We start from the raw sequence: 20,230 nt of genomic DNA on the forward strand, positions 1-20,230 counted from the left end.
AGATGCTGTCACAAGGAGCTTCCTCATTGGCGGAACAAACACGCAACTACTGAAAATTAAGTGCACGTCACGAGCTTGTGCGACGGTTCAATCACCCTGTTTAAAGAGCGCGAGACAGGGCTGACTGGATATAATGAAGATAAAACAGTGTTTATGAGGCATCACTGAGGCTTGTATTCGTTTTAAATTGGGACAGTTTACAGTGAAATAAATGTTTGTTCTTAATCCCAAATGTGCAACATAACCGGACCATGTGACCCTGTTCATCTCCATGTGGCACAGGTGGAAATAGAGAAGAATTAAAAACACTGAACCCAGTCTGCTCTCTGTGCATTACTTACAAATAACAGTAATGCGTTTGTTTATTTCAACACTGGACACAAATGAAGACAGAAACCAAAATGAAAAAAGTGACATTTCTTCTCTTTCCACTTTGTCACAAAACAATTTTTTTTCGTTTATTTGGACACTTAACTTCTTATACTCAACCAGTACAACAACAGCGGATACTCAAAGCAATGTTTTTCAAGAAATGAAAGCACCCTAACCTTAGCACAAACTGTGCAACAACCTCTACTGATCTTATAACTATGAACTGAAAACAAAAGCCTTGGTCCAGCTCATTAAATACCTTAATTTTGAAACCAAATCCAATCTGAGCATCATGTATTTTGAAGGGTTTGGGGTTCAAGGCTTCAGAGAATTTAAAATAAATGTAAGCAGACAGACAGTACTGGACTGATCAGAGAGAAAGCAGGCAGCGATGAGCCGACACTCACAGCTCTACTACTTTACTCTGCAGACCACACTGTCCATATGACTGCATAAAATCAGTGTGTATGTGTGTTTGCGTGTGATAGGTTGGTCTATGACAGACGGGGCAGTCATAATATCCACATCAGTTCAAGGTGGATGGAGATGTTCTGGACTCTGCTCCTTGCTGGGGCCTGATAGAACGCTGGAACACCCCTCCGCTCGTCTCCTTCCTTTTCTCTTCTCATCCCATTTCTGACTCGCACAGCTTTCTCCTCAGGCTTTGATCTCAGGGGTGGAGGTGTACAGCTGCTCAGAGTTCTCTGTCCCCAGGTCCTCTGAGGAGTAACGCAAAGCAAAAAACAGCCCACATTAGAAAAAAAAAACATACTGCAAAGAAACAAGCAGTGCAGGCTGAAATAGTTGCTGATAACAGGATTTATCACACTTTCCACAACACTTTCCTGTCAGAAGTTTCTGAGCCGACATTTCAAAGGCTGGACTTGCCGCAGGTGGGATAAACATGTGGTTTCCAACTTGAGAAATGCCAATTCAGCAGCTTTATCCATTTCTATGTTTTTATTAGAACATGGTCTACCGATTTAGTTTTTGGTTGGTTTTCCTGCTTTTTGGGTGCTTCTTGTTGTCATTTAGTTTGTTGCATTTTCCCAAATTAAATGATATGAATATTTATGTTTTTTTTTTTTATATTTGAGGCCTGATGGCTTCTTTACCTCTCCTGACAAATCTCTTACCTTTAACGGTCTGATTTTATGTAATCTTATGTGAGTGCAAACAGCATAAAATATAAAGTGTTCCATACATGTATTGTCAGTGCAGTTTTCCAACAAAACTTGGTGCACACCACTGATTTTATTATTTATATCAGTTAATTAATGATGGATAATCTCTACTCAGCCTGTGAAAACACTCATTATGTCTTCTGTGGCACAGGGGGAGTTTGTCAAGTCCGAAAAGACTATCACCATGATATCAGCAGGGTTTGTTTTGAGTTATTTTAGTTTGGGCTTGGAGATTGCAAATGTCTAACAGAAAGTCTGGAGGTGCAGAGTTGAAAGGCATGGGTGGTTCAAACTATTTCAAGCTCTTTTTTTTTAATCAGTCTTTGACAAGTCCCCCAGCTTTATAGAGCTTAAATATCTTCTTAAAGAAATCCTGCCACCATGAAAGACATTACAAGAAGTGAAATCAGATACTGAGATCCTACTTTCTTGTGGAAAATACTTGACTTTGTATTTCCAGAGGAAAACGTCAAGTTTTCTCACTGATATCCATACACGTGCTGTTTGTCATGCAAGTATTTTGTGATCAGACAAACTGCATTTGCTGCCACTTTCACTGTTAGAAAATATGATTTTGATTTATGTTCAACGTCACATAGCATGTTCCATATTACAGTACTGTGACGGCAGCGACTACTCAAAAAATTGCCCAAAGACTGTTACCAGGAAGGACACACTTCCACAGGCCGTAGGTTTTCCCCACAGCGGTCTGCCACAGTCGGAGCGTGCCGTCTTCAGAGCCGCTAGCGTACAGCTCACCATCCGGACTGAAGCGAACACAGTGCACTGGACCAAAGTGACCCTTATAGGACTCTGCAGACAGGAGGGACAGCAACAGCATTAGAGAGGAGTGGTAAAAAGGTGACCCATATCTTTGTCAAAGTCACTGTTTACTGTATTTGTACAGTTTTGAGATGTTTGCCATCAACATGTTATATTCTTAATAAATTTGGTGTAAATTGTGAAATCAGCTGAAACAGTGTATTAAAACAGCTGTTGGGAGCTACAATGCACTTCAGACACAGAAGCAGACAGGCTGGTTCAGCGATGCCACAACAAACTGACTTTTTAGAAGGAAATAAACATCTTAATGTTCTACATTTAATGCCAAATTTACAAGAATGCTCCAGTGATTTATTATTCACTGTAGCCAATTCACAAAGGGTTAGGGTTACAGATGTGTGTTCACAAATGTCTGCTACGTGGTCTTTCAATGTGGCCCAGGACACATGTCCATCAAGACTGCTGAGAGAATGTGGTCACCTCTAAATGTGGTCGGAGTGATCAAATCTCAAATGCGTCCTCACACCCTTTTGGGGTGTTAACATTTGAAAATGGATATTAAACTACCTTCAACCTCAACACACTGAAAGCAGGTCATTCACTTCCTACTGGAGTCACTAGTTTAAAAGCTCACAGTAAAACAGTCTTAAGAAAAGCTCGTCTCTGCTCCTCACCTAACTCTTCCTTGGTGCTGTAGTCAAATTTGTAGAGCTTGAAGTCCTCTCCACCGGCAACAAAGAAGTCTTTCTCTGGGTGGAGGGAGGCGGAGTTGATGGTAGCTGGTGCCTCCACCGTCTTGATCAAGTCCAAACTGGAATGGGAAAAAATCATTTTAATTATATACTTAGTTTATGTTCCTGTGGAGAAGCTAAAGGTCTACAGCAGCGGCTCTCCCCCACCCATTAACCAGGTCCCTTACTTTATATAGGGTTGGGCACAGCGGCAGCTACAGTGGTGAGCTAACATGCAACTGCTGCCTTACGACAACACTGAGGGGACACGTCCATCATGATGTTTCACTGCAGACATCGTCATATGCAAATTTGGCAAACATCGCCCAACCCCAACTTAATCTGTTATGATTATGATTATTATTATGATTATTACTCATGCTATTATTTTTTATGACTATATATATCTTTTTATTTATTTAGAATTGTTTTATATTGTTATTATTCCGTGATATCATTAGAAAACATTAAAAAGCATGTAATTAAATGCCAAATAACAGATTTGATTTAACTGGACAGTTGGAATATCATTCTAATTAGTTTCCCAGAGCAGAAAAAGCCATGTGAATATAAAAATATTTATGTTTGACATTCAAACTTTAGTTAGGCATCATATACGGCAGCCAATCAGAAACAAGAAGCATTCTCATTACATGCAATCATAAAAAAATATAGGCACTTAAATTGAATAGTGTTAAGGGGTGTCAACACCAAGACTACAACTATAGCCATGACAATAAAGATAACGATGTTAACATGCACACTGATGAACGATAACGTTCTGTAAACAGTAGTGCCTAGCACGTGCTGTGCGCTCCAGCTGTGTCGGCAGCTTAGGTTAGGAGAATCCAACTCAGCCAAAAGTATGGATACTTTTGGCTGAGTTTGGTTCTGGATGCTAGACGCTGAATCTGACAGCGAAATATTGCACTTGTTTATTTGTAACCTTGGCTACAAATATACAAGTACAATATTTCGATAACACGGCATTCAGTGTATCCACGGTGAATTCCAAGAAACAGACAGAAACACTGAAGAAGTACAGAGCAGTTTTGCTATGAAACGCCTCGTCGTATTGGTGCATTATGAATGTTGAAGACCATATTATTAATAGATGCAAGTTTCAACTCATCGTGTTTTGAAGTCTGCTGTAAACTCACAAAGGCTCCGAAAAACACCGCAACGCCACCCTTACAAAAGTATTGCTTCCAGCGACCCCTGACGTTCTCCTAACACCTCCTGGGGGGCAGTAACACCCCCCATTGAGAAACACTGGTCTATAGTGTCACTATATATGTCAGTTCAGTTTACTGAGGCCATGAATATGCAACTACATATTCATTTGAAAATACCAGAGTCTCCATTTTGCCTTTGCATCCTCACATCATGTGCCTTTTAACAGCTGTGTACATAATAAAGCTTTTGATGAAAAGCTTTTCAAAAGGAATCCTGATATTTGTATAATGGGAGTGCAGTGTACCTCAGAGCGTTGTAGAAAGCGATGGACTTTCCATAAGTGATTACAAGAATCTCTCCATCAGCCACATACTCCATGCTGCTGACGGAGGTGTCAAATGTCAACGTCTTCACCTCCTCCATGGAGCTTCTGTCCCAAAGCCTGGAGAAAGAGAGAGAGAGGGAGAGACTTTAACTTCCCAAAGGTGTGTATGCTGTCAGCTAAGTGACTTGTTTGTCAGCTGACCGTCTGTGTGACGGCATACAGGAGACACACATGAAAAGTAAAAAATTTGACAGTTTTTTTTCTGGCCGCTGAAACACAAGTGAAACCACAAGAAGCCACTTCACTGACCGGATGGTTTTGTCATCGGCAGCAGAGAGGATCTGCTTGTCGTTGTTGCACCATAAGGCTTTTTTGATGGCTGAGGTGTGACCTGAAATCTCCTGAGGTGCTTGAAGACATAAAGAGGAGACAGTTAAAGACCGTAATGACACAACACCACTGCCTGGGTTTGACTGACATAACTTTAAAATGTATCTAAAAACGATTTTATATATCAGTCAGCAGTAGGAGGAAGTGTTGTCATGACCAGAGCAGTATTTACAAGAAACTAAGAAACTCAAAACTGAGGCATGTTTTACACCGGACCAAATCCATCAAAGTCTACATGTACCCATGTTTCTCTTTCTATTGTCAATTACCTGCTTCAGGGTTGCTGAGATCATAGATGCGCAGCAGCTTGTCGTTTCCTCCTGTCAGCAGACAGTTACTATCCTGAGAGGAGAGGCAGAAGTATTTTGAGAGGCAAGAGCAGTTTTAGAAATATCCCAACTCATCACATTCATAATAAAAAATATACAGGATATGTACAGAAACAATCATTTTCTTATGCACATTACTTTAACAGTTCATCCACCTGCAGACACTGCACTGACCTGAGTAAAGGTGACAGTCTTGACGATGTGTTTGTGTGCCAGTGTGAGGACCTCGTCTCCACTCACTGCATCCCACACCTTTCTAAAAGAGCACAGAGGTCATGTTTTAATACACAATAGCTTTGTGGCTGCAGTGATTCAATAATATTTACCTTTGCATACATGCTTTTGAAAGCGGGCTGTATTCAAGGATTTTTCTTTAATAGCCCACATAATCATTCCACCATGCAACCTGACCAGAAGGCCTTGAAAAGGAGGAGAGAGATCCAGGATGGAAGCCTTCGAATCCAGCTTGGATTTAAGGCTGCTGGCTAATGGTTTGTCGCAGGAAAACAAAATTGACAAATGCAACTTAGGCTGGTCGAGCAACTGGAAATCAAAGGCTGTTGTGCCCGTATCTTTACAGAGACCCGTCTCCACATCAACATCCCGGATCAAGCTGATCAACAATGTCCTGTTCCAACTGAGAGCAGGACTACAGCAGGACGAGGAGAGGTGGACTCACACACAGTCCAAGTAGATGGACAGTGTTTATCTGATGAACTTTTGATATGAAGAGGTCGATTAAAGGGGGTCTGTAGCAATTTGCCTCCTCTTTTCCAGTCAGTTTCTTGGTGCTGTGGACGACTTCTGCACTGGTTCAAACACTTGTTTAAAATGTTTTGTGTGTCCAGTGGTAGCTGTGCGATAAATGTCCTCAAGTGATGCCACTTGGGTCAGTGTTGGTTGGGTCTGACAACTTCAAGATGAAAAGGACAAAAATTAAATTGGGGGGCGTCGATCTAGAAAGATGTGAACTTAACGGATCTCTGCACGAGGCTACAAGCTCCAGCATACAGTTGCACAGTTGCATTGATAGTGATGTAGGCACCAGATTCAGACCCTTTTAAATCTACTGTACATAACATAGTAACAATTAAGTTGGATTTTAAAAAAATCTTTTTCTTTCTGATTATAAGCCCTTGTGTGTAATAGCTGAAGATACCACCACACAACTAACCACTAAAATGTTGACTTGATTGTGGTTTGAAGTTGTTGGGGATGATACAGGTTGTGGACGTGTAATGTGAAAAGTTGATCTTTTTTTCTTCTGAATGGCTGAATGATGTGGCCATTTAAATGTTGCTGTTGCAAGGAATTGTGGGACGGATTTCTTTCCTTTCCTTTCGTAAAAGATGGTTCATTGTATCCTTTACTGAAGGAGATGTGACAGGAAGCATTGAAGCACCTGTCCTAAGCATTTGGAGAATTAGAACAGCTCTTATCATGGCTGCCACTTAGAATCCTCCAGGTCACTTCACTCACTTAGGAACTATTCTGAGCAAAAACGACTGCACTCTATGTCTAATTATGAAGCATAAATGTAGTTTTTTTTTTCTTAACTTGCCTATTATTAGTTTAACAATGTTATAGGAGTGAACTGCTAAGAGATACCAAACCTACCCACTAATCTTTCTTTATATGCAAGAGCCTGGAGTTGGAAAATATTGCTTTTCTGCTCAATTTGTATTGGTTTGCTCTGCAATGTACCTGAAGGGCCATGACTTTCCAGTTAGTTCAATCAACAACCAGAGGGAGCACAGCATCTCAAAACATCTGCCTTTGGAGGGTTTTAAAAAGAGTGATCACATCAACAGTAAACTGCGGTCTGAGGGTGACTGAGACAGGGACTACAACACTGAACTCTTAACCTGTCAGGTCATTACAATCCATCTGTGAATTTATACAAAAATAACCAGACAGGAAGCAGTATTCAGGATGACTAGAGTATTTAAGACTTTTTTTCAGACACACAGTCACTGTAGGCAGGACTCTGTTGGACCCATACAGGACTGGACTCTCCACTCACGCTGTGAAGTCAGCTGCGGCAGTGGCAGCCTTGGTGGCGTCTGTGTTCAGAGTGGCTCCCCAGACAGCGCCTTTGTGACCCAGAAACGTTCCTATCCAGTCTCCTGTGTCTCCCTGGCGCAACATGGGCTTGCCATCTGACAAAAGACAAGCAGAGGATACAAGGCTTACATCTTGGGGCAGTGTACCAGCAGCTGACAGCTGCAGCAAAACCTGTGGATACTTCAGTCAACAGGTGTCTCACAGACTGCCTCACTCTGATAACATCAGTATTGTAAAAGAAGCTTTGAGTCATTCATTCAAGTGTTTAAGAACATACATGTTGCTAAACGTGGTCAAATGGAGCCTGCAGTAGTGGATATAACTATGGAGGCTGCAAACTCAAGCTAACAGTGTTTTACAAAGCAGACAGGATGCAGAGTGACAAATCCGCTGTCAGCCAGGTTTAAGATCTTAGCTCTACTTCCAACGTCACGTTAACGTTAAACGTTAGGACCGTGTTATATGCCTCACAGACTGTCCGGTGGTCTCACCCTTGCAGGCGCTGATGAGGAAGTAGCCATAGGGAGTGATTCCACTGAAGGCCAGGTCCACCACAGGCCGGGTGTGACCGGAGCAGGTGAGCGGGGTCTGTCTCATCGCCATGGTCCTCCAGCTGGCCAGGAGACGGTTCGCACTGTGGGTGGAGACAGCAGAACGCTAGCGGCTAGCTAGCTGGCGGGCTAAGAGAAAGACAAAACAAGCTAACTAGTATACGTTTGAATAATTTCTGTAAGCCAGTAGTTGGCTGCCGGTTGGACTATGGCTGATATGAGAGAGAAATAACTACGTAGGTTTGTTAAACTAAACGGCAGGTCTCCCCCCAGCAAAGGAATGGCTGTCGTGCTAATAGCTACAACATTGCAACTAACTAGCAACGTGCAACGCGGTGTAACTACCGCAACGATGATATAGCCGGTGTTCCGCTAGCCACAACAAAGTTAATACTTCCGGTGTGATATATTTTACAATAAAAGCTTCACTTCTTTAAACTGACTTCTGACTGACTGTGGTGTGGTCAGGTGGTCAATATGAAATAACCAACACAGTATGAGGTATATAATCGTTCTCAAAAATATGGTTTCACTGTGAAAAATCAATACTATATAAATCAGATTAAAATGATATTTAAACATTGCTTGCTTTTATTTTGAAGGCAGGACAACGTCTTCTTCGTGTACTTCCTTGTAGTAAAAACGAATCCAAGGTGTATTGCTGCCCCCTGCAGGAAACTGAGCCTCACACATAAATCACACCAACGCAATAATATGATTTATCCTGAACTTTATTTGACTTAAATCCTGTATTTCAGCGAAATAACCGAGTTGTTAGCATTCGTCAGTCTTATTATTTCACATCTGACAAATCCAACATTTCTCACAAATTACTGTGCAAATATAATTTTTTGTCTTATCCCATCAGCAAAATACTGTTTTGCAGTAAGGAAGGCTGAATTCACAACAAACTGCACGTCAGCGTAGAGATGGTGTACTAAGATACCATTAGGTAAGGTTGCTTAACCTGTTATTGAGTATAAGGTTATATGCTGCTAAAATAAAAGTGTGCGGATGCAATCAATAGCCCCCATGTCCAGGAATAATATATGAACATTAGCCTGTGTTATCAATAATTACACTTGTATTAATCCGTCATCCAATAAATACGTTTCTATGTTGTATTTTTTGTGCCTATATTAAACATTTCAATGCATCACAATATATTTATCCTGACAACAGAAAGAGCAACATGATATACACTTAATAAATTCCATGTTAATACTGCATATAGAAAAATATAGGCCTAATGTAATATAAAGTATTACCTAGTGTCCACGGAGACAGTGCTGTGGACATTCTTCACTCCCCCCTGTCTTCTGCACACCCTGCCTTCATGTGAGGCCTGTGATTAAACGTTACAGACTGTGAAAGGAGTAAGAATGAAACATCTCGACTGTTTGTTCTAACAGTGATGAACTGTCAGTGATCCGTGTGATCTGCAGGTGGCGCTCACAGCTCCTGCGCTGTGTTTCCTCAGGAGGCAGAGCTGTGCTCGTCTCACTGAGGACCTGTGAGCCTGCAGCAGGATGACAGGGAGCGGGGAGTGTGCCTTGCTTCACGGCTGCAGGCAGAGATGGCGTCCTGATGCCGGTGAATAAGCAGAAAAAGCGAGCAGAGGGAGGGGAGAGGGATGCGGGCAGCGGAAGATGAGAAGCTGCATCATTTCGAGCATCACATGGCAGAAGATGACTTTCTCTGGTGAGGATGACGGAGCGGTTTGGATTTTTACGGATCTTTATTGTTCTTTTTTCACATTTTCTTTCCATGAGATTTGAAGCAGCGCTGTGATTCCTCGGAGCAGGAGAGGCGGTGGGGGTCTGTTGTCTACCTCAGCTGTTTCTCCCTCCGGCGGGGCTCTCTGCTCATCCGACGCAGGGAGGAGAGGGCAGAGGGAGGGACGGAGGGGCGATGGCTGCTGGTGGAGCAGGATGCGGGGAAACGGTGGAGCAGTGCCGGGGCGAGGTGGAGCGCCTGAGCCGGGAACTGGCGGAGGCCAACCGCGAGAAGATCCGGGCGGCGGAGTGCGGGCTGGTGGTTCTGGAGGAGAACCAGAGCCTGAAGCAGCAGTACGCCGACCTGGAGGCCGAGCAGGAGGCGCTGAGGCTGGAGCTGGAGCAGCTGCAGGAGGTGGGCTCAGCAGGGGTAGGGCTCGTCACTCGAAAAAGTACAGCACTACTAGTTTAGACTCATGACAGAAGTAATGTCATTACTGTAGAGCCAGCCGTTACATCCGGGCAGAACATGTCAACACTTCACTAACAAGTTAAAGTTAAAGGGTCTGTGGTGTCACATCAATACATGCAGACATGTGACATGATCAGAAAGTGTCTGTTGGACCACCAGGACAGCTGAAGTGCACCTCAGAACCTCTTCCAGAACAGTCCTCATCCGGTGGTAATGGTGGTGGACAGTACACATAGGTCCAAAGTCTCCCCCAGGTGTTCATCTGGGCTGAGATCACATCATGTTCACATGATCAAACTATTGAGTGACCCCTCCTGTCATCCTGGAAGAGACCACTCCCATCATGACAGGAGCGTTGATGGTAGAATAAAGGTGGTCAGCCAGAACAACTTTGTGTCCAGTTGCATTGCCAGTGACCCCTCCCTCTATGGGGAAAAGTGGACCCAAAGCATGGCAGCAGACTGAAGAGCCACCAGATCCCCTCATTGTATCAATAGTGGTCAAGCATTCCGGCCAGTCCTGCTCCACATGCACTCTTGTCCACAATATGTTGTAGAATGACTCATCTGACCGCATCACTCTACGCATCTGTAGACCAGAGCCTGTGGTTTTTGAACCACTGAACTCTCAAATGTGTATTCATGTTAGCAATGTGAGGTTCAGGCACTGTTAATATCCCTCTCTATTAGGGATGGACTGATTATCGGTCTGAGCGATTATCAGGGCTGATATTCAGCATTTTTCTGATTATCTGTATCTGCGTTTTTTATGTCTGATTACTGCTACAATTAACTAACTAAAACACGCAATACTTTGGCTCCGATGAAGGACTTTGTGTCTGTCTGTAGTCACCACCCTGTGGTCTCACTCAATGTCCTGCCCACATCAGTATCTGATTGGTTACACGTCACAAGTGATAGCCTATCATCACTGAATAATCTGGGTCTGCAAAGTTACAAGTAAGTAAAGTTATTAAATGTAGTGCAATGTAAATATATGTAGCAGACAATGTAAAAGAATTGTACTTCTGTACAGACTTGGAGTAAATATGTATTTAGTTACATTCCATCACTGGTTATTCGAACTTTTGACACTAAATTTTTTATTTGTACTGTTCCAAATATTTTGCTTATCGGTCTTCTTGATAACTGATCAGTTATTGGCTGTGGCCCTGAAAAACCATATCGGCCATCCCTGTTCTCTGTGTAGTTGTTGATAGACTGTCACAGTCTGATCACATCCCACGTCAACATTCTGAGTTACCTGAAGAAGGGCTGCTCTCCTGTTTTTCCCTACATATTGCACTAACGTACAAGCATCACGCTCATCACATGTGCACCGTCGACCACAATTTTTTAGCCATACTAATGACTCTCCAGTAGATCTAAGTGCAGATGTCACTTTAGTGACTGTTTCTATTGAAACACTTGAGCAGTCTCCTGCCATCCAGGCCCCAACGATGAACCCTCTTTCCAAGTCACTTAGATTCTCCTCTTGCCATCTTGCTACAAAATTGCAAAAACTGGGCCTGCTCAGCATTTTTATGTCACAGAGCATGATTTGATATCAATCGTACCATGCAGTACATCTGTGTGGAAGCATGTGCGTTTGTTGTTGCAGTGTTTCTCCACTCATTCATTCAGGGTTTTCCTTTCATTTGGTAACCCTCTGTCATGCATCACGGCATTATTGTATTCGACTCATTAGGCTACCTGTTCCAGCTGCTAGACATGGAACAATAGACAGGCCCAGCTCATATGCATGGGGTCAATACAGCTTATGCCTTTTCAAAGGTAATATCATTTACTTAGACTACTTTTATGGAGGTCCTTTCCCATCAGGAACGTACTGTAGCTACATGCCTTAAATATCTTTTTGTTTACTGTGCTCTGACAAACATGTTTTTAAATGACACAGAAACATTCTTTATAGCATATAATGATCTGGATTCTGAATGAGTAATATACTGAGAATAAGATACTATGTGTGACTTAGCCCACCAAGATCTAATGAGTTTTTCCCTAATGTCAGGATTATGAGATACCAATGAGAACTCTTTATTGTCCTGGGCTTCCATGACTCCCTGTGTTAGAGATGGACTTTCTTTATTCAGCCACACTTTGAGAACTGACAGCTCCTCAGAGTAACTCCTTACACTGCTCATTACTTTGCCCTGCTCTGACCTCTGATCTCCACCTCAGGAGGAGGAGGTCACCTTAGCATGATTGGGCCAGAGTTGAGGTTTGGTGTGTTTTGGTGCTGTGCTTAGTGAACTAATAATTTTGAAGTGACTTAAAGTAAAGTCATGCATGTCAGCTGGATTTGCAGGAACCTCCTGATGATGTGATGCCAGCTATGCACTTGTTGCCAAACAGTATCCGTTGAGGAACTTCTGGCAGCTACAGGCATGGTTTAGGTGTGACAACCAGTGGGGGAAGCAACTGTTCATTTGAAGACAACAATAGCATCAGTTCTATCATTACTATGGAGTATATTTCATTAAAAGAAGAGCAAAGAATGGCACTGAGGGCTTTTCTCAATGGAGAAGATCTTCACTCTTCCCTTGAATGGCTTCGGTTAGGGTTTGATTTACCAGCTGGCTCCACTGGTGGGAGTGCTCTCCTGCTGTGGATCTGAACCTGTGATAGACGGTGAGAAGCTAATGGTTTGCCCAATCACCTGCCAGGTACTTTTTGAAAGTGCCTGCCGTTTCCTTCTTTCCAGATGGTTCTGTGTAACAAACCATCATGTGCGTCAGGTTCTAGGTCATTGTTACAGGCACATGAAAGCCCAGACACTGACACATCAGCTGTGTCTGTCTGCTAAGCAGGTCATGTAGAGTGGGTTTATCACAGCTGTTCTTCTCCTGAAAACTGCTGCCTGCTGCAAACAAGTTTGATGATAGTGGAGCTTCTGGTCTGAAAAACCAACCATGTTGGAGCACCTCCACCCTGTGATCATTAACATATACAGTATCTAGCCTAAACATTTTCCACAATCTGATGACGTTTTCCATGCAGTTCTGTGTAGTATTCTGTTTCCCCTCTGGCCTCCGGTGGTGATTTATCTCCACTGAGTCTGATAATCAATCTCATCTAATGAGCCGCACCAGCCTCACTTGTGATCAACTCATTTTTCTGATCGATAGCCGTCAGAGAACAGCCTTTTCCAGCATGTAGTCTAATGTATGGCAACACTAATTCACCAGTTTGTTAGCTGTAATACAGATGAATCAGGACTGGACCAGGAAGCTGACTGTGCAGTTACATCCTGAAGGTCAGTGTGTGTTTGTGTGTGTGTGTGTTTGTGTGTGTGTGTGTGTGTGTGTGTGTGTGTGTAAATGGATTACAGGAAGCAGGCAGAAGTACCAGTTCATACATGTGATGTATTAACAGTATGTTATTTTTAACGGAGTCCTCTATGGACACTATGATATTGACAGCAGTGGTCTAAATGGCAGCCAGGGAAGTGAAGCCTGAACATGCTCATTGTTGGAAGCTTCCCAGTACAACCATGGTGCTGCACTGTTGGCCACTGGCAGCTCAGATGGAGAGGCTACATGTTCAGTGATCAACATACTGTAGCCCTTTTCACACAGAGACTCTGCATTGTTACCACAGCAAAGGCTTGCCTTTACGGTGCCATTGTTTGTTCACACAGAACCAAGCAGCTCCGACGTAAAGCCGCACCAGTGTGTCAATTCATACAGCAAGCGGGCGGATCCAAAAGAGGCGTGACGGTAGACGTCATGATGATGACGTCTGTGTGTTTTTTTCAACGTGTTTCCCCCGGTGTCCTCCTGTTAATCTAAACACGTACCCGCTGACTGTTTATGATCATATGGATGCTGTTATACTGTGTTGTGATTGAGATCAAAGTTATGTTTTTTGCTCTAAATTACATAATTACATAATCACCATCAGTTAACAGCAGACCCTGTCTGACTCTGTCACTCGCGGGGAGGGATGCTGTTTTCTGGGGGAAAGTTCACTGACGTCTGGGTCGGGGGGGGGTTACCGTCACCATGAGACAGTAACTACAACAACACAATAGTGAAGGAGACTGTGATGGCCACAGCTGTGGCCACACAACCATGAAACGGTGGTAACCTTCTGCATCCACACTATTTGTTTCTATATCTAAGTTACCCGTATTTCGTTTATACATATTATACATTCAATTAAGTTGGTTTACATTAGTTTAACATTCAGTATTGAAATAAATCACACACAGGCTTTCAGTTGCATACAACACACTTTATTATTTGACAGTACATTAGTTTCTATTTGAAGCGCTCACATTTAGTTAGCTTTTGTGCAGTCTTTGTTTCAGTATAGTTTTCTAAAGCTTTGTTTTGTTCTCTTTGAGTTACCGGTGCTGCTGGTGCTGCTGCTGGGATCCGGGAACCAGGCAATAGGGTTCCGCCCTACAAGCTCAGCCATTTTATAGCAGGGATTGCTAATTGGGCTAACCCAAAGGAGGAGGGGGGGGGGGGGATTTAGTGCGTTAGTTACCGTTTATTATTTTCTTTAGACAATTAGTAATTTCATTTGGTTTGGTTAGGTATGATTGTGTTTATTCTAATGTGTTAAGTTCCTGCTTTGCTTTGTTTGTAAATTAGCTGTTGTCTTTTGTGTTCAGTGTTTATGTTAATCCCTCTTGTGTTAGTATGGGCTGATCACCCAGTATATAAGTTCCCCTCTTGTGTTCAGTAGATGAAGTCTGTTTTGGTCTGTTTGTCTTCTGTGAGCTTGTTCAGTTGACTTTTTGTACAGTTCTGTTGATTTGACCTCTTTATGGGCCCAGTCCTTTATTATTTTCGTTTGAGAAATTTTGTTTGCTCTATACTTTGGGTAAATAAAACCCCCTTTTTTTGGAGTTACTACCTGTTGTCCTCATTGCCGACTGACTCGGTCCCTCACAGAGACAAACACGTGGTGAGTTCAAGTTTTACAGGACGACAGACAGGATGACAGACAGGAGGACAGACAGGATGACAGACAGGAGGACAGACAGGAGGGCAGACAGGAAGACAGGCAGGATTACAGACAGGAGGACAGACAGGATGACAGACAGGAGGGCAGACAGGAAGACAGGCAGGATTACAGACAGAAGGACAGACAGGATGACAGACAGGACGACAGACAGGAGTACAAACAGGACAACAGACAGGAGGACAGACAGGATGACAGACGGGAGGACAGACAGGAGGGCAGACAGGATGACAGACAGGACGACAGACAGGAGGACAGACAGGATGACAGACAGGATGACAGACAGGAAGACAGACAGGAGGACAGACAGGATGACAGACAGGATGACAGACAGGAGGACAGACAGGAGGGCAGACAGGATGACAGACAGGAGGACAGACAGGATGACAGACAGGAGGACAGACAGGAGGGCAGACAGGATGACAGACGGGAGGACAGACAGGAGGACAGACAGGATGACAGACAGGAGGACAGACAGGATGACAGAGGCTTTTCCACGTATAACTGCAGTTTTTCTTTCCTCATATCAGTTGCCAAAGACAAGATCGATTCATGAATCCCGCACTGAAAGGGCAGTGTGAATGAGGCTTGTAATTCTGATTTATTACAACTCAGGTCTTATTTTTGTTGTCATTTCTGTCAGTGATAATAACATTGTACTCACCAGGCTAATTTCTGTGATCTGGGAAGTGGGAACACAGAAACATCAATACACCTTTGAAGTCATTTTCACTCCCATAACTCTCTCCCACGGGATGCATCCATCTGTACACACATGGTCTTCATCTAGTCTCCATTCAGCCCCTCTAACTCAATACCTCTCATTTCATCTCATTCCAGCTCATTGGACTGGTATCGATCCTCTATGTCACAAGGCTTACTGCTTGGGGGGAAATGGTTTGGCCTATGTAAGAGGGCTAATGCCTTGTTCATTATAAGTTTCTCTGAAAGACAAATGTAGGAATTCTGAGCTGTATGACACTTGAGTGAACTGTCACTGTCTTAAAAGATATTCTACCTGACACATCATTGAGAAAGAAGGACTGAGAATAATGACACCTGGTTTACCTGAGTGTAAAGCTGAAAATGAACATGTGTTCACACCAGCTCTCAACTTAAAGGATAACTACCATTTTTTACAACCTGGATTTGATGATTTGTGATTTACTCACCCAGATAACTTTGGTGTCATTTGAAGTTGTTCGGACTAAATTAGATCCAGTGTAGCGCCGATATATCCATATAATGCGAGTGACGGGGCACTGGAACACAGCCTCTATATAACGCATTATCTGCCACGAAATTAGTTAATTTCACTAATATTTTGTCATGATACGCTAGCGCTATTCCCCTCTGAGTCCGGGCTCGTCTGTTATCAACATCCGGGGTCAAACTAGCAGTAGCAGCTACAGGTAAACAAGCCGGCTGTCGCGGGTGCGTGCGCAGCTCAGAGACGACATCTTCCAGGTCAGAGGTAGTAGGTCAACCTACAGACCCCAGATGTTGACAATAGACGAGCCCGGACTCAGAGGGGAATAGCACTAGCGTATCGTAACAAAATATCGGTGAAATGAACTAGTTTCGTGGCAGATAATGCTCATAGAGGCTGCGCTTCGGTGCCCCGTCAGTCGCATTATATGGATATAGCGGCGCTACACTGGATCTAATTTCGTCCGAACGACGCCAAATGACACCAAAGTTATCTGGGTGAGTGAATGATCATATATTTTGCTAGTAAAAAACGGTAGTTATCCTTTAAAAGAACAGTTCAGCCAAAAGAGAAAATTCAGTCATTATCTACTCACCACCGTGCTGATGGAAAGTCGTGTGAAATTTTGTTGTTCGAAAAACATTTCTGAAACTTCACAGCAAAACAGTATTGCAGTATTTTCCTAAAAAACTGAGGACTTGTTTTAAACCATAAAAACGAGGCTCAGTACAGCTCATCAGGCATGATCCAAGTCTCTGGAAGACCTGTAAAAGTATTATTTGCATCCTTGATGCAGGGTCAAGCTCATGCACCCACTTCAGACAGGGTCCACGTTAACGTTTACTTCAGTTGTTTAGCAGAATGCTGCAACACTGTTCTGCTGTAAAGCTCCAGAAATGTTTTGTGGACTACGAGACTTCACCTGACTTCACAGTGGAAGTTTTAAAAACTATAAATGAATTGAAACCAGTTATTTAATGTGAGGACTCAACTGTATTCATTGGGGAAATGAATGGCAGTATATAAGATTTCTTCTCATATGAGTACGTGTACTTCTCAGTGTGCTGCCTTCTGGTGAACAACTACAGTGGGGAAAATAAGTATTGAACGCGTCAACATTTTTCTCAGTAAATATATATCTGATGGGGCTATTGACATGAAATCGTCACCAGATGTAGTAAAGAAGTAATCCACACATACAAAGAAATCAAAACATATATGTCCATGAATTAAGTTATGTGTAATAAAGTGGAATGACACAGGGAATAAGTATTGAACACACTTACTGAAATGTATTTAATACTTAGTAGAAAAGCCTTTGTTGGAAATGACAGCTAAAAGACGCCTCCTGTATGGAGAAACTAGTCATATGCATTGCGATTGGTGTGATTTTGTCCCATTCTTCCACACAAACTGTCTTCAAATCTTGAAGGTTCCCGTTTTCTTCTATGAACTCTGATCTTCAGTTCTTTCCATAGATTTTCAATTGGATTTAAGTTGGGTGATTGACTGGGCCATTCTAGCAGCTTTATTTTATTTTTCTGAAACCAATTGAGAGCTTCCTTGGCTGTGTGTTTGGGATCATTGTCTTGCTGAAATGTCTACCCTCATTTCATCTTCAGCATCCTGGTAGATGGCAGCAGATTCTTATCAAGAATGTCTCGGTACATGTCTCCATTCATCCTTCCTTCAATTATATGAAGTCTGCCCAAACCATATGCTGAAAAACAGCCCCACACCATGATGTTCCCACCTCCAAACTTCACTGTTGGTATAGTGTTTTTGGGGTGATGTGCAGTGCCATTTGTCCTCCAGACATGGTGTGTGCTATGACATCCAAAGAGTTCAATTTTGGTCTCATCTGACCAGACTATATTCTCCCAGTATCTCATAGGCTTGTCCAAATGTTGTGCAGCAAACTTTAAACAAGCTTCAACGTGCTTTTTCTTCAACAATGGAGTCTTGCGAGGTGAGCATGCATAGATGCCATGGCGGTTGAGTACATTACTTATTGTTTTCTTTGAAACAACTGTACCTGCTAATTCCAGGTCTTTCTGAAGCTCTCCGCAAGTGGTCCTTGGCTCTTGGACGACTCTTGTGATTATTCTTTTGACTCCTGTCAGAAATCTTGCGAGGAGCACCTGGTCGTTTATGGTGAATGATGTTCTTTCCACTTCTGGATAATGGCCCCAACAATGCTCACTGGAGCATTCAGAAGTTTAGAAATACGTCTTTAAACAATGCCATCAGTGTGTTTTGCAATGATAAGGTTGCGAAGGTCTTGAGAGAGCTCTTTGCTTTTACTCATCATGAGATACCCATTGTGTGACACCTTGGTAATGAGAAACCTTTTTATAGGCCATCAATTAGGACTAAACCAGCTGATATTAATTTTGCTGATAGGCGGCAGGATTGCTTTCTAAATACTGACAGATTTCAGCTGGTTTCTTGGCTTTCCATGCCTTTTTGCACCTCCTTTTCTTCATGCGTTCAATACTTATTCCCTGTGTCATTTCACTTTATTACACTTAATTTAAGGACATATATGTTTTGATTTCTTTGTATGTGTGGATTACTTGGGTTGTTACCGACATCTGCTGACAATTTCATGTCAATAGCCCCATCAGATATATATTTACTGAGAAAAATGTTAAAGCGTTAGATACTTTTCCCCGCTGTATGTGTTTTTAAAAATCTTTTTAAAAAATAACCACTTAACAAATGTAATTACTGGGAAAATGTCCTCATTGAAATTAATTCACAATTCCAAATTAAAGGTAAAATAGCTAATTATCACTAAACACAAAGTAGAGTTCAGGCTGATAGAAATGTCAGTAGTTTTGCAGGTATTTAGTCATAAACCAAAATATTGGATAGATTAAAATTTCGACCTCATTATAGAGCGAGGTGAAAAGTCAGGAGAGGACCAACATTATTAGAAGTGGGGAGCAATGAATGTGTGTACCAATGTCTGAGACAATCCGTCCAGCAGATGTTCAACATTTTGCTTGACAACTGAAAACTAAGTAAAAGGTCAGAGCAGTTTAATCAGGATTGGTCTTGTGGATCATGAATGTCCAGAGTAAAACCGACTGCAATCCATTCAGCAGTATATTTCACTCAACACCAAAACTGTCAACCTTGTGTTTGTACTGGAGGAAAAGACAAAGTAGGGCCAGGCGGTATGGTCTTAAAATAATTCATCTTATTTTTAGCCTGCATCGTGATACACAATATATATCTGGATATTTTGAAATGTCCTCAAAAGCAACACAATTAGATTTATGATAAATACTCAGTCCTGTGGATATAACGTCTTTGTGGGTAAATGCAAGTATTAAAACAAGTAGAACAGTCTGGTAAGTTTAAAAAATAAACCTCACTTTACCGTAACGCAGCCTTTAAACCAGGAAAAGACAACACATGTCATGTCGTGATATGATATCTAAAATTCCTCAGCACAGTATTCAACATTTGTTATTAATCGATCCATTTAAATGCACAGTGTCATTTCTGCTGCTGAGGGTCTCAATCAACAAACAACCTGAAAATCCATGTACCATTACTCTGAGTGAACTATCAGATTTATTTTGAACTTTGATGGATACATTTGGGATAGTACACCAAATATTTAACAAAGGTCTAGTCCATTTCAGACATTTTTATGCCCAAATGTTACATATTATATCTGTCTTATATCTATAAGTGTGGGCCACAGATGTGGACTGACTCAAGAGCCATGCCTGTGTCATGGCAAAAATGTATTCAGATACACTGAACAACTACACATAAAGCTTTCTTGCTTTAAACATGTATCACACACTGACTGAAAGAAATTAAGCTCCTCCAGAAGTATATTTGATGAAACAGACTTCACATGGTATGTTCATACCAGGTTATGTTATCTAACCTGAAACCCTCCTGCTGTACAGCT

At 42.3% G+C, this 20,230-nt stretch overlaps 2 protein-coding genes across 11 annotated transcripts in view; one reads left to right on the forward strand and one right to left on the reverse strand.

Moving 5' to 3' along the window:
* Positions 1 to 320: 320 nt before the first annotated feature.
* strap (serine/threonine kinase receptor associated protein) lies at positions 321 to 8,277 on the reverse strand. 2 transcript variants are annotated; one of them, XM_084345816.1, is made up of 9 exons: positions 7,846 to 8,277; positions 7,314 to 7,449; positions 5,465 to 5,546; positions 5,231 to 5,303; positions 4,881 to 4,980; positions 4,551 to 4,688; positions 3,014 to 3,150; positions 2,234 to 2,369; positions 321 to 1,091 (listed from the first exon to the last, which is right to left on the reverse strand). In XM_084345816.1, exons 1-9 carry the CDS (start codon positions 7,955 to 7,957, stop codon positions 1,067 to 1,069), a joined length of 939 nt encoding a protein of 312 aa, XP_084201942.1. In that variant the 5' UTR covers positions 7,958 to 8,277; the 3' UTR covers positions 321 to 1,066. The 2 variants fall into 2 exon arrangements, with proteins under 2 accessions (XP_084201942.1, XP_084201941.1); XM_084345815.1 differs by having other exon boundaries at positions 2,220 to 2,369; positions 7,846 to 8,275.
* A 914-nt stretch (positions 8,278 to 9,191) lies between these two features.
* LOC311252688 (protein bicaudal D homolog 1-like) overlaps positions 9,192 to 20,230 on the forward strand; it is a 65,924-nt gene continuing 54,885 nt past the window's right edge. For 6 of the 9 annotated variants that reach the window (XR_014621573.1, XM_084346098.1, XM_084346099.1 and 3 more), the window contains exons 1-2: positions 9,192 to 9,606; positions 9,710 to 10,050. Coding sequence is in view for 8 of the 9 variants with exons in the window: in XM_084346098.1 (XP_084202224.1) it covers positions 9,555 to 9,606; positions 9,710 to 10,050 (393 nt within the window). In the remaining variant the exon portion in view is untranslated. Of the gene's footprint in view, positions 9,607 to 9,677; positions 10,051 to 20,230 lie in introns of all 9 variants that reach the window. The other 3 variants (XM_084346095.1, XM_084346096.1, XM_084346097.1) reach the window with 2 other exon arrangements.

The sequence above is a fragment of the Pagrus pagrus genome (genome assembly GCF_965226575.1).
Source record: "Pagrus pagrus genome assembly, chromosome: 23".
Classification (NCBI taxonomy): domain Eukaryota; kingdom Metazoa; phylum Chordata; class Actinopteri; order Spariformes; family Sparidae; genus Pagrus; species Pagrus pagrus.